At 40.6% G+C, this 24,179-nt stretch overlaps 1 protein-coding gene across 5 annotated transcripts in view; it reads right to left on the reverse strand.

The window, feature by feature from the left end:
- Positions 1-7,162: 7,162 nt before the first annotated feature.
- Positions 7,163-24,179, reverse strand: part of LOC143022847 (transmembrane protein 126) — a 66,662-nt gene continuing 49,645 nt past the window's right edge. For all 5 annotated transcript variants that reach the window (XM_076181226.1, XM_076181227.1, XM_076181229.1 and 2 more), the window contains exons 5-6: positions 11,053-11,195; positions 7,163-8,771 (exon numbers count right to left, since the gene is read on the reverse strand). In XM_076181226.1, the coding sequence (XP_076037341.1) occupies positions 11,076-11,195 (120 nt within the window). In that variant the 3' untranslated portion in view covers positions 7,163-8,771; positions 11,053-11,075. The remainder of the gene's footprint in view (positions 8,772-11,052; positions 11,196-24,179) is intronic.

The following is a 24,179-nucleotide window of genomic DNA, read 5'->3' on the forward strand; positions in this document are numbered from 1 at the left end:
ATAAAATAATTGAAAAGACAGTTAAAAGAAGTAAAAGATGAGAATCAGGAATTAAAGAATAATAATAAAGAAAATAAAGAGTTCATAGCAAAAGAAGCAGAGGTTGGAGAAAAGTCCAAGAGAACAACAAAATTATATTTAGAGATATAGTGACACAACAGATGAAAGAACAAACTAAGGACACAGTTATTAAAGTGATGAGAGAGAAGGAGGATATAGTAAGAGACCTAGCAGACAAAAAGAAATGTATGATTATATTAGGGATGGAAGAGAAGCATAATCCAAATAGGACTACAAGAGTAAGAGAGAAGGAAAAGGTAAAGAAGATATTAGAAGTAGTTCAAGAGGATGAACAAGAAACAGGGAAAGAAATCAAAGAAACATATAGAATAGGGAAATACAATACAGATAAGAACAGACCAATTAAGGTTAAATTCAGGTCACAAACGACAGCAGAGAATATCTTAGCAAAAACAGGGAAACTAGCAAACAGTGATCAATATAAACAGATATGGATAAAGAAAAAAGAGAGAAATGAATAAAGAGGAAATAGAGGATGAGAAAACAAAAAGACTAGAAGCTAAGGGAAAAAAAGAGAAAAGAACAGAATCAGAAAAAGAGAAATTCTATTGGAGAGTAGATATGAAAGTGAGGAAATGGTTCATAGCAGAGAAAAAACGGAAAGGAAACAGAAAATACGATGGCTTAATAACAGGCTTGAACGAACTGAATGATTACCTGAAGGAGAAAGAACCAGACATAATGGGAATTGTAGAGACAAAATTGAAAGCCCCACTACCACCCAACAGTGTAGGACATGGTGCATATAATTATTGGATTAGAAACAGAGGTAAAACAAGGGGGTGGAGTTATGTTCCTGACTAAGGACGTAAATGTGAGGAATGTCACATATGGAAAGAACAGAGTAGAGATGATTATGATGGAAGTGGAGGACAGGGATGGGAAGAGCAGGAAGTTTGTAGTAAATTATGTGCCTCCTAAAACGGCTTCGTGGGAAGAGAGAAAACACAAAAATATGTTAGAGGACACAAGGATAACACTAAATAAGATAATGGAAGACAGAGGAAGAATAGTTATAATGGGTGACTTTAATTGTAAAGATATCTGCTGGGAAGAGATGACAGTGAAGGGTGGAGACGACCTATGGGGAAATGTACCATTTTATATGATTATAGAACATACAATGATGCAATGGATACAAGAGAATACTAAGTATAGAAATGAGGAAGAACCATCGAAACTGGACCTAATAATCACATTAGAACCCGAAATAGTGAACAAGATTGAATATAAGACACCAAAATGACCACATATTGGTTGAACTGGAACTAAACAAGGAAAAATACATGGAAAAAAACGAACAATATAGAAAGGGAAGATTAATGTATGGAAAAACAAATTTGATCAAATAAGACAATTCTTTCAAAAAGCAGACTGGGAAAGAATACACAAGGAGGAAACAACAGTAGAAGAGAAATGGAATATTTCGACAAAAATTTATAAAGGAGTGGAAAAGTATGTTCCAAGACAAAAACAAGAAAAAGGATATGTAAAGTGTTGGTACAACAAAAGATGTAGGGAGTTAAAAGACAAAAGGGATAAAGCTTGGATGAAATGGAAAAAAGACAAGACCTGAAAAATTGTAAATATATACTAGTTACAGAAATGAATATGTACAAGTGTGCAGAGCAGAAAAGAGAAAATACAAAAAAGATTTCATAGAAAAATGTAAAGATCAACCAAACCCATTTTACAGATTTGTAAACAACTGAAAAACAAACAAGAATTAGAGAAACTACGACAAGGAGTTGAATACACAGAGGAAATAGAAATGGCAGAAATTATGAACATTTTAAATCGGTGTTTACGAGGGAGAACATACAACCTAGAGATATCGAGTGGGAGAAAGTCCCCCCTATGAAAGAGATAGAAGTAACGAGGAATGAAATAATGAATCACTTGAGTAATCTCGATGTCAGAAAATCGCATGGACCAGATGAAATGGCAAATTGGATTTTGAGAGGATGCAGGAATGAACTAACAAAATACATAGTCTAATAGGCAGTTCATTGAAATAAGGAAAAGTTCGAGAAGATTGAAAAAGAACAAATATATAGTGCCAATATATATAGGGGGAAACAAGGAAGACCCTACTAACTACAGACCAGTCTCTCTTGCAAGTGCAATAGCTAAAATTTGTGAAAGAATTATCAAAATTAGATGGGTAAGGCATTTGGAAAAAACCAATGTACTAAATCTAAGGTAATTTGGATTTAGACAAGGACGATCATGCGTCACAAACTTAATGTGTTTCTTTTCAAGGCTAATAGATGTAATACAAGAGATGGATGGGCTGATTCTGCATTTCTAGACCTGAAAAAAGCTTTTAATAAGGTGCCACATAAGAAATTGCTAAAGGAAATAGAAACTGCAGGAGGAATACAGGGCAAACTGCTGAAGTGGATGAAAGACTTCTTGCATGAAAGAAAAATGAGTGGTGATGAGAGACAAACACTAATTGGGATGAAGTGATTAGTGGAGTTCCACAAGGAACAGTTCTGCCCCCAGTAATGTTTGCTATGTATATTAATGACATGGATAAAGGAATTGAAAGTTATATGAGCTTTGTGGACAATGCAAAATTGTTAAAAAAAAAAAAAAAAAAAAAAAAAAAAAACTGTAGAAGATAGTGAGTCACTACAGAGTGATCTCAATAAAGTAAGGGAATGGAGTAAGAAGTGGGACATGGAATTTGATATTAAGAACTGTAGTATAATGGAATTTGGAAGCAAAAAAAGAATAGTGGGATCATATAAATTGGGAGAGGAAGAAATTAAAAAAGTAGAAAATGAGAAGGACCTGGGAGTCATTACTATGAATATGTCCCCTGAGAAACATATAAACCAAATTTTTGGAGACACTTATAATTTAATAAGAACAATCAAAGTGCCATTTACATACCTGGATGAAGAAATGGTGAAGAAAATACTGGTCACTTTGTTAAGACCAAGATTGGAGTATGCAGCAACAATGTGGTCACCAAGTACAAAAAAATGTATAACAAAAATTTGCCTTACGAAGAGAGGCTTAGGCACCTTAACTTACACTCTCTGGAAAGACGCAGAGTGCGGGGTGATCTAATAGAGGTGTTCAAGTGGATCAAAGGCTTTACCAAGGGTGATGCAAACAAGGCCATCATATTAAAACAACAGGGCAGGACTCACAGTAATGGTTATAAACTGGACAAATTTAGATTTAAAAAGGAAATAGGCAAAAATTGGTTTACTAATAGGGTGGTCAACGAATGGAATAAACTTAGTAACCATGTAGTAAGCGCTGAAACTATCAGTTGTTTTAAGAAATGATTAGACAACTTTATGGATGGGGATGACAGGTGGTGATGGATACGGAGCTCCTTAGTGTAGGCCTTATGGTCTCTTGCAGTCTCCTTCATTCTTATGTTCTTATGTAACTTGAAAGAATACAAAGAGCAATTACGAAATTGGCACCAACACTCTCAGAACTATCATATGAAGAGAGACTAGCAAAACTTGAACTACAGACATTAGAGTAAAGAAGAGAGAGAGGAGACTTGATAACTATACATATACCAAGGCTTTTTCCCCCTTACACGGGGGTAGCCAAAAAGAAAAATGCATAGAAATCACTCCCACTCGTTCCATTTCCTATATATTCCATTCCCCTCCACCCTCCCTCCTATCCTGGCACCTCCTGGATGATGGGTCATCCCTGCATCCTGTCCACTGCCCTGGGTCAGAAGCAGTGTCACAAGGCACAGCTCATCCACAGCAAGGCCCCTTCATAAATTCGGCGACCCCCCATGCAGAAAAGAAGACGGGGAGAAATCCCTTCGGGCTGTGTCAAATTTTTTCTCATACATACTTCCTCACCCCCCCATCCCCCACCCACTCCCCCTCATGCATCACAGCATCATCCATACACAACCCTTCTCCACTCACCCCTATCTTCTGTCCTCTCCCGTCCTTCCTCAACAGACATTTCTCTCTTTTGTAATGCACCTTTCACCCCATCCATCCATCTCATCCTAGGATGCCCCCTCATATTCGCTCCTTCCACACTTCTTTTATCAATCTTTCTTCACTCATTCTTTCCATGTGTCCAAACCATTCTAATACTCTTTCATCAACCCTATCTCCCAGCTCCTTTTCCACCCCTGTTCTCCTCCTCACCTCCTCATTTCTCACTTTATCTAGCCTAGTAACCCCTTTCATACTTCTCAGACATTTCATCTCAAACACATTTAAACCCCTTCTCTCTTCCTCTCTTATGTTCCATGTTTCTCCCCCATACAGTGCTGTTGGCACAAGCACTCCTTCATATAACCTCCTCTTAGCATCCATTCCCAGATGTCTATTTCTCATTACACTTTTTAATCCACCAAGGCATTTACTTGCTTCTCTCAATCTACATTCTACCTCCACCCCCACTCCCTTTCCTGCCACATTCGCACCCAAGTATCTAAAACTATCCACTTCCTCCAGTCTTTCACCCTTTATACTCACTTCCAGCCTGCTGTCACTCTCTCCCCTTGTACATCTCATCACCTTACGTTTGCCCACATTTATCTTCAGCTTCCTTCTTTCACACACCTTCTCAAACTCTGTCACTAACTTCTTCAATCCCTCCCCTGATCCTGCTACAAGCGCAGTGTCATCAGCAAACAACAGCTGGCTCACCTCCCACTTTTCTCCATTTTCTTTAACCATCTCCAATCCCTGACCCACTACCCTTGCATTCAACTCTCGCACCACCCCATCCATGTACAGATTGAACAGCCAGGGCGACATAACACATCCATGACGAAGTCCCACCTTTACCTCAAACCATTCACTTTCTCCATTTCTAATCCTAACACAAGCTCTACTACTCTTGTAAAAACTCGACTGCTCTTAACAGCTTTCCTCCTATCCCATATATCTGCAGTACCTCCCACAGTGCCTTCTTGTCCACCCTGTCGTAAACATTTTCCAGATCCATAAAAGCCTAAAAAACATCCTTATCTTTTCTCACATATCTGTCTTACCACAAAGATCTGATCTACACCTCTACCCATCCTAAACCCATACTGTTCCTCACCAATTACTCCCTCTGTTCCTCGCCTAATCCTCTCAATCAAGATCCTCCCATAAGCCTTCCCAACTACACTCAACAAGCTGATCCCTCTGAAACTACCACTCACACTTGTCCCCCTTTCCCTTGTAAATCGGAACTATACAGGCACTTCTCCAGTCCTCCAGCACTCTACCCTCTCTTAAACAAACATTAAATAACCTCACCAGCCAGTCCACCATAACTGTATCTCCTTTCTTCAGACATTCTGCATGGCATCCATCCAACCCAGGTGCCTTACCTGCTCTCATCATCTTAACAGCTGCTTTCACTTCATACTTCCCTATTTCTCCTTCATTTTCCTCACTCATCACTCTCATTATCTTAGCGCTTCCCACTACAACTACCTTTCCCTCCCTATCCTCCTTCACATTTAGCAACTCCCTAAAATACTCTTTCCACCTTCCTCTCACTGCGTTCAGTTCCACTATCATCTCTCCATCTGCATCTTTTACCTTTTCTTCTCTACTTGATTCGCCTCCTCTTTCTCTTTTAATTTCCTTCCAAAACATCTTTTTATTACTTTCAAAAATTGTTGGCATACTCTTACCCCATTTCACATCTGCTCTCCTCTTTGCCTCCTTTATCTTATGCTTAACTTCCTTTCTCTTTACTTTGTACCTCTCATAAGATTCCCTCGTCCTAATTTGTAGCCAATCTATGAATGCCTGCTTCTTCTCTTCTACACCCTTCTTTGCTTCCTCATCCCACCACTCACTACCCTTCCTTCTATTTCCTCCTGCCCTCCTTGCTCCACACACCATCTTTACACCCCTTATAACTCCCTCCTTGAACCATTCCCATTCCTCCTCCACTCCTAGTTCTACTTTATCCTTTACTCCCTCCCACTCCTCTCTCAGTTTCTTCTTATACTCCTTCTCCTTTTTTTTCTCATTTAAGCAGTTCACTCTAAGTACCTCCCTACCTTCTGCCCTTTTCCTCTTTCTCCTCCTATTTTCCACTTTCAATTTACCTTCCACCAGAAAATGATCTAATATTCCCCCACTCTCTCCCCTTAGGATATGTACATCCTTAACTCTTCCTACCATACTCCTGGTCACCACTATATAGTCCATTAACCCTCTATCTACCACCCTTCCATCCACCACCCTCTCCCATGTGTACTTATGCTCGACTTTCTTCCTAAACACTGTATTTGCTATCAACTCTCAAAACACATCTCCACCATCAATTCTCCACTACAATTTTTACCTGGAACTCTATACTTCCCAATCACTCCATCTATTGGTTTATTTCCTACCCTAGCATTAGTCAGATAGTGAGAAATAAGGAAATGAGCCAGAGACTAGCATTGGTCAGATAGTGAGAAATAAGGAAATGAGCCAGAGACTAGCATTGGTCAGATAGTGAGAAATAAGAAAATGAGCCAGAGACTAGCATTGGTCAGATAGTGAGAAATAAGGAAATGAGCCAGAGACTGGGGATAGAAACAGCTGTATGATAGGGTTGATCAAAGAGTACTGGGATGGTTAGGGCGCTTGGAAAGAATAATAAAAAGTGTGGAAGGCAGAGGTGGATGGATTAAACTTAAAAGGGAAAACTAAGAATGGAAGAGATGTAAGGGGCATAAGCCATAACAGGAATGTGCTGAAAAGGGGAGGGGAGAGGGTAAGAGATAGGTGTGAGTGGAGAGTGGTTTGGAATGGATGAATAATTGGTGTGGTCTGAAGGCATTTCTTTTTGTCTGCTCTGTAAATTCTTGAGTGGATGAGGGGGAGAGCCTTTTGGTTTACGTATGTATAATCAAAGTCATAATATACTTTCATGGGGCATTTCTTTGGTATTGACTCACTGTTAGTGAATTTCAGGACCAAGAATCTGAACACGTATACTTTCATTCCAGCTATTGTCAGGCTATTTCATTCAGCTATATGTTTTCTTTTTGGTAGCAAAGGTGTTTATATGGTCACACATATGCTTACATGCACCAGAAGTATATTTAGCTTGATGTTCTAGTGAAGAAATACCATTTTATTACAAAATTTATTTACATTTATACATATTGGGTTCTATTCACAAATGAACCACAAAGGTTCAAAACTGTTTAATGTCTCATTAGCACTAAGATACCTCAACCTTTCCAATAACAAAACTACATTAGGACTAAATGGAAAAGTAAGCAATCCAGATGAATCTGGACTGAAGTGTAGTTTCTACATTCTTTTAACAAAATAAATGTAAATTATAACTGTAAATTACATATATACACACATTCCTCTAGATCTGCTTCAGTGAGGGGTGTGATGAAAGGCACCTCCACAAGGTGGTACAATGAAAAGGACAGCAAAGAGGGTCATCTCTCTCCTGCCTAACTTCAAACCCAATGAACTTTCTCACTTACATTTGAGGGAGCTACCACAATGGGCTGACACTTAGTCTTCAAACTGAACACAAGGTCTATCTTGATCAACTTCATTTACATTTCCTCCACCTTTTTTAAACACAAAGAAAGCTGACAATTGGTGACTATTCCCCTCCTATTACTTACAGCTGGTGAGACAGCAACAGTCCCAAACAAATACAACACAGTCATCAGTTCAAGATTTTTTTTCTAGAGAGACCTATGGGAGGGCCAGAGGACCAATGCCAGCTGCTGTGGAGCTGTAGGTTTCCAGTCAACAAAACTCAGTGCAGCACTAAAGTAGAACTGTTTCAGTGAATTTCAATACTATTCAATACTAGCTGGCTTTGTGTAACAATCCAATTTAAAGATCCCTTAGTGTATGTATGGAGATAAAGGGTAATGGACACATTCTGTCTTCTGTGTGGTGTATCATAAACACGAGGTGCCTGGTGTGACTTTGACCTGAGGTGAATGGATGAGTTGGATCTGTTACTGGTACTGTCTTAATGCTGGTTGGTGTCACCAGTGTAAGCTAAGAAGCATGACTAATAAACATCTTAGAAGTACTTTCCTATTGGATTTATGCAGCAATAAGTGATTGAAGTTGTTATATTCAGCACCGTTTGGCGATTTCAGCATTTTACATATAAACATCAACAGAACAAACCATAAAATAACAATATACACCAGATGATATAAAACTGATGACAAAGATACCAATAAATTAGTTTAATTTTTTCAACAAAAGCCTTAAATATTAAGACTTATAAAAACATAAGTAAAACACTTAAATTGGTTACATACACAAACTTAAATTTTGATGAAAACATAAAAAATGACATGCTATCAATGCAACAGATGTTCAGCTTTATACAAAACATAACCACTTCATTAAGACTCAAATTTTCACATGCAGTATTGGTTGCCATATGTAATTTGCATCACACTGCTCGCATTATAAAATATAAAGTCACTGCTGTATTACTCATTCTCTTTTACTCTGAGTAATAATAAACACAGAAAACATGATCAAACCAGTTCACAGAATCCAGGGGGTCACTCATGTACGACTACATGTCAGCATCCTTGTGTGCCCACTCACACCTCATGATGCCTACATGGGCATCATCATATTGAAGTGGTTAAGGTATCCATTAGAAACTTCTAATTGTTTAAGTTTCCATTTCCTCTTCCCTTCTTCCTGCAACAGTGTAGTAGATGTAACTTCCCAATTCTGTCAAGATGGTAAAGGCTATCAGTGACAATGTGCAAATCATTATGAATAAAAAGTGCATCAGTTTCACAGTACATACATATAACAAAAGGCCCTTTCTCCCTTATACATGGGATAACCAACAAAAGAGAATATATTCACCCTTAAAAATCCCACATCCATCCAAAAGCTGTAACTGTCACTATCACCAACCACGCATGCGATGCACACACATACAATATGATACTCATCATTGGTAAGACCTCCAATCTTTGCAAACCTCACCACTTTCCCAATCTCAAAACACCTGATGTAAGACAAATAACGACGCCCCCACAGTGTCACCACACAAGGTGCCTAATGTCACCAGACAGACCCATTGAACCCTTTCTCATTCCTACCCCAGTTACATTCTATAAGTTAATATATATACACCAAATCTAACCATGCCCACCAACCATACAACCGCTATATAACAAAACTAACACTCATAACTATAATTAATGAGTAACACATCTCACATACGGCAACCCACAAAACCTACCCCCTCACCCCTTTATTACTAGATGGCTGTGCTGCCAGAGATAGGACTGCCCAGGTCACGTATCTGGCAAGAGGCATTACCGAGGTCATGGCCCAGCACTAGGAGTGCCTAGGTCACATACCTGGCACTAGGGACTGCCCACGTCAAGTACCAGGTAGGAGGATTGCCTAGGTCAAGGACCTAGTTGTACATATTCTTTGTACCTGAATAAAACCAACAAAGTCCAGCAGAGACTTTATCTCATCTGCTAAATCACCATTACTTGTAGCAAAACACATTTGTTTAGTTAAAAAACCCATCTGTTGTCACTTCCATCTTTGTTCCTTGTGGATGAAGGTCCACCATTGTCCCCCACTCAATGCTTGGATCAAAAGGCAATGCAATATAACACAGCACCTGATAGCCAAAGCTGGTTTAACCCTACTGCTTCATTACATGGTGACTCCTCCCCTCATCCAATAAAAAGCTTAGGACAAACAAAAACAAAAAAATCCCTCCAGGCTATGTCAATCCCTCACCCATTCGCATCTTTCTCTTTCCATCTCCCTTCCCTGCTTAACAGACATTCCTCTTGCACTTAATGCCACTTTCACTCTGTTCACCCACCTCATTCTCTGTCTTCCTCTAAAATTTATTCCATCTCTGCCTTCCACACTTTCTTTGCTAGTCCTTCTTCACTCAATCTTTCCAAGAGCTCAATCTATCCCAATATACATTGATATACCTTACTTGCCAGCTCTCTATCCACCCCTGCTCTCTGCTTCACCTCCATTTTTCTCACTCCATCCTCATAACTCCCACCATATTCCTTAAACACTTCATCTCAAACATTTAAATTCTTCCTTTATATCTTTATACCAAGGGAAGTGTTCAAGTCAAAGGCATAACCTACTCCCACTCATTCTACTCTCATCCACCACCCTTGTTTTCCTCCTTTCTGCCTCCTTTAAATTCAGTCCCTGTTGCATACAGTATCATGGACACAATCATTTCTTCATACAATTTTGTCTTTGCATGTCACATTCTTAGAGTGAATAGAATCCTGTGGTTGCATTTGTATTATTAAGGCATGCCTTGTGTGAATATGATGTGGAGTGTATGCTATAATTTGAATTGTATTTCATAATATAATAATTGTTAAGCATTGCGCAATACCCATCTGTTGGGGGTGCACTTATACGTACTGTCAGATGACAAGCTCAGAAATATAACATAATTTGGTAGAAAAGCTCATTCTGTTTTCCCTTTTGGTTGGAGGTGTTTAAATTACCTACTTTACATATGTTTTGTCATCCCAGAAACATAAAACCACATTCCCAGGCTATATATGGTGAAGCAGAGAGCAACCCAAGAGAGGCACACAGAATCAATAGAAGAGAAGCAAAGAAATCCAGAATGAGAAAAGAACAGAGAAGACAAGAAAAGAAGCAGATGCCCAGGGCCCATCTGAATCTTCATAGAAATTATTCTACATTTGTCAATTATGACAACTCTGCTAATTAAAGTCCTTTGGACCAAAACGATTGCCCATCTCCACACAAAGTGCACAGCATTCATGTTTTTCTGAATTGTTTGACATCACCAGACTGCCACTGAACTAAGTGTGACTCAACACTCTCTTATTTCTCAACTATGAAACATCAACCAATATCTTACATGTGGGTCATGACACTTAAAATTTAAAAAGGGAAACTAGCTAGCATGCCTTCTCTATACAGATCTGAAACTGAATAAACCATTTTCCCTATAGTGACTTACCAAAAACCATTAGTATTAATACATTATTTATCTCCCATGACTTCAGGATGTTCTTCTAAAAACTTTTCAACTTTCTTCAAATTTTGCATGAGATTGAAATACTCCAGTGCTTCCATGTGAGTGACTGCCATTCCACACAAAACCTAAAAAAAGAAAGAAAAAAAAAAGTATTACAAGAGTGGTAAAAAAGAACAAATTGGAAAAGGTTAAGGTGGCAAGAAGGTATGATGGGGGACAAATGGTGGGTACCTGCTTGGGATGGCCCAGTGAAATGGAAGTCAGAGAGGATCACCTCCCCATTACTTAAACCATATCAATATCCTCACCTCCAGACTAGGTCAGATCTCTCTCTCCATCAATTTTGATTATCTTTCCTCCACTTTTTCACAAAACTGGTAACTACTGCTCCTCTTCATACCAGCCCTATCAACAAACTAAAAGATAACACATTACTGCATGTTCTGCCTCCTGATAGCCATCCCTCTGAATCCTCTCTCCACCAAGAGGGCACAGTCCATTTGGCCAGGCTGCTGTGCAGCCACCATCCAGCCCTTCAAAGTTACCAGAGGAGGTTGGATGACTGCATCACACATAACTGTCCAGGATGTAACACTTCACCTGATAATATACAACAAATTATGGAAGACTGCATTGTATACAATTACACACACCAACAACACAACATGTATATAAAGGATTTGTGGAAAAACCCTGTTCCAGTCATGGATTTTCTTAGGAGATAGGAGTGCTCTGCTAGACAGACTAGGGAACAGCAGCAACCTGCAGGCAATGAGCAATAGACCCACACTTAACAGACCAAAACAGCAATCCAACATTTTGTCCCAGAGAGCTCTGTGATCCAAGGACAATTGCATGCTACTGTGGGAACTGTTGTAGCCAGCATGTAAAGTGTCCCCTTAAAAGGCTTATATGCTTGCCAAGTGCCATGTCTCAAGCTAGCTCTCAAGGCTATGGTCACCCCTTAGCACAGGACTCGTATTTATTCAATGCTTGTATATATGTATACTTTCATTGCAACATTTTCCTTTCTCTTGTAAATAGAATAATGTTTCAGTACATCCCATAACAAGCATTGTATAGTATAAAAATTGTAAATACTGTATACCAACAACAAATAATTAAGAATCTCATCACCATTGTTGTTGTTGTTGTTGTCGTTCCCTAGACTGTCTGTCCGAGCAGTCCCGTCTCCCCAAGGAATGCTACAGCCGAAACTGGGTTTTCCCACAAATCCTTTATAGAGTGTATGTTGTGTTGTTTGCGTGCATGACTGTGTATAATGCAGTCTTCCATTATGTGTTGTATGGTATGGGGTGAAGTGTTACATCCTGGGCAGCTGTTCACAATGCGGTCATCCAGCCTCTTCTGGTAGCTTAGAAGTGCTGGGTGGTGGCCGCACCGCAGTCTGGCCAAGTGGACTCTGTCCTTTCGTGGGAGAGAGGATTCAGAAGGGTGGATATCAAGGGGTCTGGCATGCAGCAGTGTGTTGTCTTTCAGTGTGTTAATGGAGCGGTGAGTGATATGATTATGAATTTGTTTCCGGAGGCTGGTATTTGGTGGTTGTGGAGGAAGAGAAGAGAGCATTTGTGCGTAATAAAGGTCTTTGGGTGTTGTTTTAATGTTTCTTGGTGTGTGTGGGTGTTCTGCTATGTAGTGTAGCGGGTGTGATGTGTTTGTGGTGGCTGCGGCAAGTGTTTGTGTGCCTCTCATGTCGAGGTGGTCCTTGACTTTGAGGACTTTTGTTTCATGGTGTAAATGGTCTGTTGGTGTTGTATTTGTGCAGCCTGTAATTGTTTTTAGGGCTTTGTTTTGTATGATTTGAAGGGTGTTGTGGTGTGTCTCACTGAGATTAGGAGCCCATGCAGGACTTGCATAATTCAACACTGAGCGAATGCATTGTTTGTATATTGTTATATTAGTTTCTTTGTTTTGTCCAAATGTCGTTCCAGTGATTGACTTAAGTGCGTTAAGTTTAGGTGTGCATTTGTTTTTTTATGTTTGTGATGTGTTGTTTGAAAGACATGGATGTATCGTATGTTACACCAAGAATTTTCGGTGTGTTTGTGTGTGGTATTAGAGTGTTGTTGATGTAGAGATGAGGTATGTATTTGTGTTCTATTGTCCAGTTGGTGAAAAGTGTTGCTGTAGATTTGGTTGGAGCTATTTTGAGTCTGTTTGTGATGAACCATGTGTTGAGTGTATCAAGGCATGACTGGATTATTTCTGCAGCTTTGTCTGTGTTACGATGTGTGCATGTGATTGTTATGTGGTCTGCGTAGGGAGAGATTTGTATTTCTGAGTTGTCTGGTGTGGGTAAGTCATGCATGTATAGATTAAATAGTGTGGGGGGATAGAACTGAGCCCTGTGGTACTCCATTCTTAATGTTTCTGATGTGCGATGATTGGCCATTATATGACACATGGTCCTGGAGCTGCAGCGTCTATGTCGTGGGACCATCCCCCAACCCCAAGAGTTGGGGGCCAAACAGCAGCAACCACCTCTGGCCATCAGCTCTACGCAGGTGGCACCGATCCCCAAGAGGAGCTATGCCTGCCTTGGGGAGTACCACAATCATCACCATTGTTGTTTATACAGGGTGTTTGGGATAAATTTGATAATTATTTTTATCTTGTCATTTCAGAACCATTTGAAGGATTTAATAGCAGTAAAGTGCAATGGATAGCTGATTCTGTGTACTATTGGTGGGTGTGAGAGCTAGAGAGCATGGACGACTGGAAAGCACCGGAATATTGGAAGAGAGTGACCTGCATCATCATGATTTGCACCAGATTCAAAAATTCGAAAATCTTAGCTGCAGCTCAGTGCTCCTTGAGTACCATGACAGCCGTAAGATGTGAGCTGGAGAGTTGTGACCTAGATGTGGAAGCAGTGGCTAGCAGGACCATAGCAGGCATTCTGACCCAGTCCACACAATGAAATTCGTTGAGAAGCTGCAAAAAAAGATGCGGCAAGATCCAGGTAAGGTAATGCAGACCTTGGCGAGAGAGATGGGTGCCTGCGTGGCAACTATGAAGAAAGCACTGAACAAGGATCTTCACTACTCCTCACACAACAGGCACAAGGGCCAGTTACTTACTGCCAAGGCCCAAGAGAACTGCCCTAATGAAAGCCAAGAAACTCCTCAACAAGGTCAAACGCCCAGTCAAGCCAGGAATGCTATGGTTCTTTTTTGACGAAAAGAACTTCTGCCAGGACCAGTTGCAAAATGCACAGAACAACAGGCAGCTCACCTACAGTCCAAACATAGTCCTGCACTTCATGAAGACTAAGTTTCCCTCAAACTGTGATGGTCTTTGGGCATTTCTAGCAAAGGCCACATCATACTGCCTCACATCTTTGAAGAGGGACTCGGACTCACTTCAGATCACTATATTGAATTGCTGTCCACTGTTGTCAAGTGCTGGGTGGAGAGGGCGGCTGCAGGAAGACCATACATATAGCAGCAGATCTAAGCTATGTGTCACATCTGGAATACCCAGAAGTGGCTGTCTGAGAACTACAATTTCACCAGTCCCAATATCTGGCCCCCCAATTTGCCTGATTGCAACCCCATAGACTATTATGTGTGGGGCATAGTTGAGAAAGACACCAATCATACTGCTTGCAACACTATGGACGAGCTGGTTGCCAGGATTAAACTGGTGCTCAGGCGTTTCTTGAAGGACACCGTGAAGGCCACGTGCTGCAGGTTCAGGTCCCACCTGGAGAACGTGGTGGAGGTTCAAGGCAGTCTTTGAGCTGTATTTGGCAAAAGATCCTCTAAGAAATGTACTTTGAATTTTGAGAGGATAGATGGAGAAAGAGGAAAAGAACAAAAGGTAGGGAGGTGCTTAGAGTGAACTCTATGAAAAGGAGAAGGAGTACAAGAAGAAGCTGAGAAAGGAGTGGGAGGGAGTGAAGGATAAAGTAGAACTAAGAGTGGAAGAGGAATGGGGATGGTTCAAGGAGGGAGTCACAAAGTGTGCAAAGATGGTGTGTGGAACAAGAAGGACAGGAGGAAATAGAAGGAAGGGTAGTGAGTGGTGGGATGAACAAAGAGGGTTGTAGAAGAGAAGAAGTGAGCTTTCACAGATTGGTTACAAAATAGGACGAGGGAGTCATATGAGAGGTACAAAGAAAATAAAAGAGAAGTAAAGCACAAGGTAAAGGAGGCAAAGAGGAGAGCAGATGTGAAATGGGGTAAGAGTATGACAGAAAATTTTGAAAGTAATAAAAAGATGTTTTGGAAAGAAATTAAGAGAGGAAGAGGAGGCAAATCGAGTAGTGAAGAAAAGGTAAAAGGTGCAGATGGAGAGATGATAATGGAGGAGGGGGCGGTAAGGGGAAGATGGGCAGAATATTTTAGGGAGTTGCTAAATGTGAAGGAGGATAGGGAGGGAAAGATAGTTGCAGTGGGAAATGCTAAGAAAATGACCGTGATGAGTGAGGACAATGGAGGAGAAATAAGGAGGGATGAAGTCAAGGCAGTTAAGATGATGAAAGCAGGTAAGGCACCTGGTCTGGATGGATGCCATGCAGAATGTCTAAAAAAAGGAGGTACAGTGATGGTGGACTGGCTGGTGAGGTTATTTAATGTTTGCTGGAGAGAGGGTAGAGTGCCGGAGGACTGGAGGAGTGCCTGTATAGTTCCACATTACAAGGGAAAAGGGGACAAGTGTGAGTGTAGTAGTTTCAGAGGGATTAGCTTGTTAAGTGTAGTTGGGAAGGCTTATGGGAGGATCTTCATTGAGAGGATTAGGAGAGGAACAGAGGGAGTAATTGGTGAGGAACAGTGTGGATTTAGGATGGGTAGAGGTTGTGTAGATCAGATTTTTGTGGTAAGACAGATATGTGAAAAAGCTATAGGAAAGGGGAAGGATGTTTTTTTGGCTTTTATGGATCTGGAAAAAGATTATGAGAAGGGTAGACAGAAAGGCATTGTGGGAGGATTTGCGGATATACAGGATAGGAGGAAAGCTTCTAGGAGCAGTCAAGAGTTTTTACGAGAGTAGTAGAGCATGTGTTAGGATTAGAAATGGAGAGAGTGAGTGGTTCGTGGTAAAGGTGGGACTATGTCAGGGATGCATTATGTCGCCCTGGCTGTTCAACTTGTACATGGATGGGGTGGTGCGAGAGGTAAATGCAATGGTGGTGGGTCAGGGATTGGAGATGGTTAAAATGGAGAAAAGTGGGAGGTGAGCCAGCTGTTGTTTGCAGACGACACTGCGCTTGTGGCAGGATCAGAGGAGGGATTGAGGAAGTTGGTGACAGAGTTTGGGAGTGTGATAGAAGAAAGCTGAAGATAAATATGGGCAAAAGTAAGGTGATGAGATGTTCAAGGGGTGAAAGTGGCAGCAGACTGGAAGTGAGCATTAAGGGAGAGCAACTGGAGGAAGTGGATAGTTTTAGATACAAAGGATTACAAAGGATTACAAAGGCAAAGCATGCCGACAGGAGACCTTTTGATCCATATCTAGGTCGGATGCAAAAAAAAAAAAAAAAAAAAAAAAAAAAAAAAAAAAAAAAAATAATAAAAAAAAAATAAAAAAATAAAAATGTAAAAAAAAAATAAAATAAAAAAAAAAAATCATATTAATAATAAATTAAAACTATAACAATGTAAATAACAATTAAAATACATAAATAAATGCATTGGTATAGTTGAATAACAAACAAACAGGTAAATAGTAAATGATAATAAATTGACATATAACTAATAATAAATGAAAATCAGACAGACAAATTATAACAAAACAAAAACAAATAATATAACATAAATTATAATAATTACAGCATCTTACTTAGGTATTTATCTAAATGATTCTTAAAGCTTCGAACTGAACTACATTGCACTACCTGTGCAGGAAGTTTATTCCATTCATTAACTACACGGTTGGCAAAGTTGTTTCTACCTACTTCCAAATTGAATCTATTTCCGGACAGTTTGAGACCATTGTTTCTTGTCTGATTCTCATTCAATGTGAAAATTTGGTCACATTTGATGTTGTCAATTCCCTTTAAAATCTTAAAGACCTGTATCAAGTCACCTCTGAGTCTACGCTTTTTTAGGGAAAACAGATTCATGTGCTTAAGTCGATTTTCGTATGATTTATTTTTGATATTTGGAATCAGTTTTGTGGCTCGCCGTTGTACTTTTTCCAGTCTGTCAATGTATTCGGTGACCATACGATTGGATGCAAATGTGGAAGGAAAAGGTGGAGTGGAGGTGGAGGTACAATGTAGATTGAGAGAAGCGAGTAAATGCCTTGGTGGATTAAAAAGTGTAATGAGGAATAGACATTTGGGAATGGATGCTAAGAAGAGACTGTATGAAGGAGTGATTGTGCCAACAGCACTGTACGGGGCAGAAACATGGAACATAAGAGAGGAAGAGAGAAGGAGTTTGAATGTGTTTGAGATGAGGTGTCTGAGAAGTATGATGGGGGTTACTAGGCTAGATAGCGTGAGAAATGAGGAGGTGAGGAGGAGAACAGGGGTGGTAAGGGAGTTGGGAGATAGGGTTGATGAAAGAGTATTAGGATGGTTTGGACACATGGAAAGAATGAGTGAGGAAAGACTAGTAAAAGAGGTATAGAAGGCAGATATGGAGGGAGTGAACATGAGGGGGCGTTCTAGGATGAGATGGATGGATGGGGTGAAGGGGGCTTTGGGGAAGAGGGGAATGTCTGTTGAGGAAGGATGGGAGAGGACAGAAGATAGGGGTGAATGGAGAATGGTTGTATATGGATGATATTGTGATGCATGAGATGGAATGGGTGGGGGGATGGGAGGTAAGGTAGTATGTGTGAGCAAAATTTGATGCAGCCCGAAGGGATTTCTACCCGTCTTCTCCTTTTATCCATGGGGTGACAGAGAGGAGGGTCGCCGATTTAATGAAGTGGCCTTGCTGTGGATGTGCTGTGACTTGTGACACTGCCTTTGACCAAGGGCAGTGGACAAGGTGCAGGGATGACCCATCATCCAGGAGGTGCTAAGATAGGAGGGAGGGTGGAGGGGAGTGGTGTGTATTTAGGGATGGAATAGGTGGGAATGAATTTATGCCTTTTTCTTTTAGGGTACCTCCCTTGAAACGGGGAAAAAGCCTTGGTATATGTATGTATATATAAATTTTTGGCCAAGATATGATGTTTTTATTTCCTTTCCGAAAGTGTCAAATTTTTCCCGTACACCCTGTAGTGTTGTCAGCATTTTGGATAAACAGATCAGTTATGGGATTGATTTTAATTATCCTAGCTATTCTTTAACCACTTCAGTACTAGTCAAATTCTTGTACGCAGCATCGGCTGCCATACGAACAATGCATCACACTACTTGCATTATAAAATATAAAGTCTTTTCTGTATTGTTCGCTTTAATCTGTTTACTAATAAACATAGGAAACTTGATCAAACCAGTTCACAGAATCCAGAAGGTAACTCATGTACAACTATAAAAAATATATATACTGTATAATCAAGACGCAGACACCAGCATCCTTGTGTACCCACTCATGTCTCACGATGCCTACATAGGCATCATTGTACTGAAGTGGTTAAAGAATATTGCCAGCCATTTGCACTATACACTTATCCATAGTGTGCTTAAGGGAAGGACATACCACAGTGAACTAAATATGGTATATTCTGACAAGAACACTACCAGCCATTGGCAGTGAGCATGTAAGTGTTCATTCCTGTACAAATGTAGCAAGTAGGTGGTCACCATCCACAAGTCATTGCATACACTGGCTGCATACTCAATCATGCTGAGTCTTGCTAGTCCATTATGCATCTGGAAGCTTCAGCAGTGGTGTGGGCTCTAAAGAATTTTCATGACATCATCTTTGGCTATCCCATCACAATTTACACAGGCCACATTGCTGCCATACAACTTTTTAACCCCTTCAATACGGGCCACATTGCCCGTCTGGCAGCATTAGCTGCCAGACGTGCGATGTTGCGTCATAATACTCACATTATAAAAAATAAAGTCACTGCTCTATCGCTCGTTCTCTTTCACCCGTGAATTTTGATAACCATAGAAAATATGATGAAGCCAGTTTACAGAGTATGGGGGTCACGCAGGTACGACTACAATAAATATAATCAAGACGCCGGTGTCGGCATCCTCGCGTACCCACTTGCTCCTCATGAAGCCTACGTAGGTGTCACCATATGGAAGGGGTTAAGGGCAAAAATCTTTCAGGCCACCTAGCCAGATGGTTTCTAACTATTAAGATGTTCAATCCAGTCCTTAAGCATATTCCGGGACATGCAAACAATGTTGCAAATGCACTTTCACAAAATGTACCTACCACTGCTGTTACAGTAATTCACAACTTCTTCCTGTGAGACTTGGCCTAAGACCAACATAAGGACCCTGTTTGGTCTGCTGTCATTCACACCTTTGAATCTGGCGATGATACTACTTTGCCAAAATTGCTTGTACCTCAGTCTCAATTCTCCTTGCAAGACAGTGCTCTCACTTGTAATGTGAAAGTGTCTGAGCAAGATGTGGCACAGTGATCACTGAGTCCCTAATCCCTGTTGTTTTATCTTTTGCTCATGATTCCCCTCAAGCTGGTAACCCAGGTCAAGACAAAATTCTGGCTATGGCTCACAAGAAATATTATTAATCTAGAATGCAATTAGATATTGCCACTCATGTAGCCCAGTGCAAGTCTTGTGCTCAGAACAAGGGTTCTACTCACACTGCTCCTACCCTTGGGTATCTTGCTCCTTCTTGCCCCTTCAACACTGTAGCAACTGATCTCTTGAAATTGCCCCATAGCATTCAAGGTACATTCTTGAATGCATTGATCACTTTAGCTGTTTTGTGATATTGACTTAGCATAATAAATCTGTTCCAGTTGTTGCTCATGCTCTAGTTTCCCATGTTTTCTATCCTTACAGTACTCCTTCAGTGTTGCTTAGCGACAATGGGACTGAATTTAAGAATGAGGTCATTGCCAACATTTGCAAATGATACATCACCCAGACTTTTGTAACTGCTTATCATCCCTCCTCTAACATTCTGGTGGAGCGGACAAATAAGAAAATACAGTCATAGCTTGTCCGAAAATAGCAAAAAACTAGACCTATGTTCAAATGTATCACTCAGAGCACTAGTGCATTGATGCAGTGGGCATGGCCTATCGACCAATCATTGGCCGCAGTTGACTGTCAACTGCGCACGCTGGGCCAGGCATCACTTCTGACTATTGTGTGTGTATGATACTTTAGAATAAAAATATTAAATTCACCACAGGTTTTATTACACATATATTGAGTCTGTTTCATTGCCTGCATATTTTAGTGGTTGAATATGATTGTATCGCTTCACTCTGGCTCCAAATTTACAATATATTTCACAACTGGTGGCCGATAGCAGAACCAAGCTGTTTGACTCACTCAATGACTTAGTTTATTAAGTGTTATTAAATTACACTTGTTAACCACTGATATATGAGATGTGAATTTATTATAAGTGGAAGACAATTAGAGCATGTTTCAACTGTTAGTAGAGAAGTGTGGCTAGAATGAAGCACAAGAGTATGAGTTTTGGCAGTGATATTCCGTAGATTTTCAATGGTTTTCTCAAAAATACTATTCACGGTTTTAGCCACTCATGGGGGTTTTGAGAATGTATCCCCCGCGAATAATGAGGGGTGACTGTATATTGTTTTTCTTTAGAGTATTTTTCCATTCTATGTACTTCCTCAATCTCTTTGTCCATATCCTGTCCCTCCTGTTGTATCTCCTTCAGAATTGCTTTAGCAATTTCTTTCTCATTTTTTTCTCTTTGATATCTAGGTACATTAAGTTTTTCTTTAATACCATAAAATACAATGCACTTTTTTTCATCCACTGTCTCTGACCCAATTTTCTTTTTCTTTAATTACTTTCAGTACCATTTCTTTGGCATTTTCTTCCAGTTGTACTAGTTCCTGAAAAGTTAACTTTTTATTTTCTTGTTCCACTTTCCTTTGTTATTTTATTTCTTGGAGACCAGTATCCTTAATCATTTCTACTTTCTCAGTCACCGCTTGTATTTGTTCTTTCACTTCTTTATTCAAGGCCTTGTTTTTGTTTTTATCTTCATTTTTCATTCTTTCATTCTCATATCTGATTATATTTAATTCTTTTTTCAGATATTCAAGCTCCTTGTTCGTCTCATTATTAGCTTTTTTAAACTGAGTTATTTCTTTGTGCACTGTCCTGTACTCACTTTACAATTCTATTAATTCATCCAACAAATCAGTAATATCCCTATTCCTTAAAATATTTTTGTACCTAGATTCTCTATCCAACTCCACACCTCTACCTAAAAATCCACCTTCTCTTGCGAACCCTGAAAAAGCATAATTATCCAACCTCTGATATGATTTTGGGGTTTCATACATGATCTTTAAGGAATTACCCCCATTGGCAATTCCACTTTGCTCACATTCAGACATCTCTTTGCTGGTTCATTTTTCCTTCTTTCATTTTTGTCTTCCTCCATTTTATGTATTTAGCACTAATTTTTTATAATAATTATTCCATTTTGGTCACTCAATTAGCATAACTCCCTTCGTGTTGGTCCTGGAGCCACAGCGTCTACGTCATGGGACCACCCCCCAATCCCAAGAGTTGGGGGCCAAACAGCAGCAACCAGCCCTGGCCACCGGCTCTACGCAGGTGGCACCGATCCCCAAGAGGAGCTACGACTGCCTTGGGAAGTACCACAATCCTTTTTCTCAACATGCAATGTTACGTTTTTTCTGCACTGAGGGGTGATTTTCCGGTGATCACCCCTCTTCTTCTACTTTTAGCCAGAGATGTAGAGAGCAATCCTGGGCCCACCACAAAATACACATGCCCAACATGCTCTAAACCCATTACTTCGAGCAGACAGACAAAGGGCTCAGTTCAGTGCAATATGTGCAAAAACTGGGCCCACCTCACTTGTACAACACTTGCTGACACAAACCAATACACAAACACTTGGACATGTTCTACCTGCCCTCCAGTAACCCCACTCCCACCTCCCCAACCACAGCCAGCACCCTTACCCACTCCCAATTTCCCTTTGCCCTTATCCCCAATCAGTACTCCCCTTCCTTTGTCCCCAATCTCTCCTTTCCCCCCCCTCTAACCCAGATCCTATACCTTCCCCATTAACACCCCAACCTCAACCCCAAACAGCAACATAAAACACATACAGAACACACAACATCAACATATTACAACACAACATTGACGGTATTAGCGCAAAAAAACATGAACTTGAACACTTTCTTAAACAACACAACATACACATTGCAATTATACAAGAAACAAAACTAAGACACACAAAACACCATCATTTCATAATTACACCACCATCAGACAAGACCGGACCGACGGCAATGGCGGTGGACTCAACACCCTGATCCACCACTCCATCTGTTTTGTGGACACAAGTGCCACAACCAAAATTCTCCTCCTTACCACAGATAACACTACAGAAATTCAATCCATTCGAATCCGCACAGGCAACAAATCAACACTGACAATAGTTAACATGTACATTCCCCCCCAATCATCCCCCACAGTTCCAAACACCTTCAGGCCTCAATTTAGCCAACTAGCCTCAATCCCCAACCGGATCATGGGTGGTGACTTCAACGCCAAGTCGTCTGCCTGGTATGTCAACAACCCTGACACAGAAAGAGGGCTTGATATACAGACTCAGTTTGACTCATTGATTATCATGAACAACACACATAATCATACACATATCCCACACCAAGCCCTCTACACTCCCTCCTCTCCTGATATCACCTTTTGTTCCCCCTGCCTAACCCCAACAACATCATGGAGAGTGGTCGGAACCCTTGGTTCTGACCACCTTCCAATCATCATCACCACCAAAACAAGATGCACCCCAGTTGGCCACAGACACACATACACCAATTACAAGAGAGCTAACTGGGAAGCTTTTACTGAAGAGACAGAACAACATTTTGAAACACTTAACAGTACACCAATCACAAACATAAACAATGCTGTGCACACTTTTAATACAATCATACAAAACGCAGACAAGAGATACATCCCTAGAGGCAACAGAAAATCACTCAACCCCAACTTCACACCATACAAATCATACAAAACAAAGCCCTAAAAACAATTACAGGCTGCACAAATACAACACCTACAGACCATTTACACCATGAAACAAAAGTCCTCAAAGTCAAGGACCACCTCGACATGAGAGGCACACAAACACTTGCCGCAGCCACCACAAACACATCACACCCGCTACACTACATAGCAGAACACCCACACACACCAAGAAACATTAAAACTACACCCAAAGACCTTTATTACGCACAGATACTCTCTTCTCTTCCTCCACAACCACCAAATACCAGCCTCCGGAAACATATTCATAATCATATCACTCACCGCTCTATTAACACACTGAAAGACAACACACTGCTGCATGCCAGACCCCCTGATATCCACCCTTCTGAATCCTCTCTCCCACGAAAGGACAGAGTCCACTTGGCCAGACTGCGATGCAGTCACCACCCAGCACTTCTAAGCTACCAGAAGAGGCTGGACGACCGTGTTGTGAACAGCTGCCCAGGATGTAACACTTCACCCCATACCATACAACACATAATGGAAGACTGCATTATACACAATCATGCACGCAAACAACACAACATACACTCTATAAAGGATTTGTGGGAAAACCCAGTTTCGGCTGTGGCCTTCCTTGGGGAGACGGGACTGCTCGGACAGACAGTCTAGGGAACGACAACAACAACAACAACTTCACACCAGAAATCCAAGGCCTCATCAGACAACGAGACACGCTTAAACACAATACCCCCACACCTATCCCTCAAAACATAGCAGACCAAATACAAACACTAAACACTGTGATTGCCAATAAAATACACGAACAAAAAAACACAAAATTGGCAAAACTTTATCAATACACTTGATCACAAAACAAACACCAGCAAATTGTACAAAACACTCAACAGCATTACACTATCCAACAGTAACACAACACGCTCTCACGCAGCAATAATCACAACAACAGACAATCTACCCTCAAACAGACATCA

The sequence above is a fragment of the Oratosquilla oratoria genome, unplaced genomic scaffold, assembly GCF_046742065.1.
Source record: "Oratosquilla oratoria isolate Oo_2021 unplaced genomic scaffold, ASM4674206v1 SCAFFOLD204, whole genome shotgun sequence".
NCBI lineage: Eukaryota > Metazoa > Arthropoda > Malacostraca > Stomatopoda > Squillidae > Oratosquilla > Oratosquilla oratoria.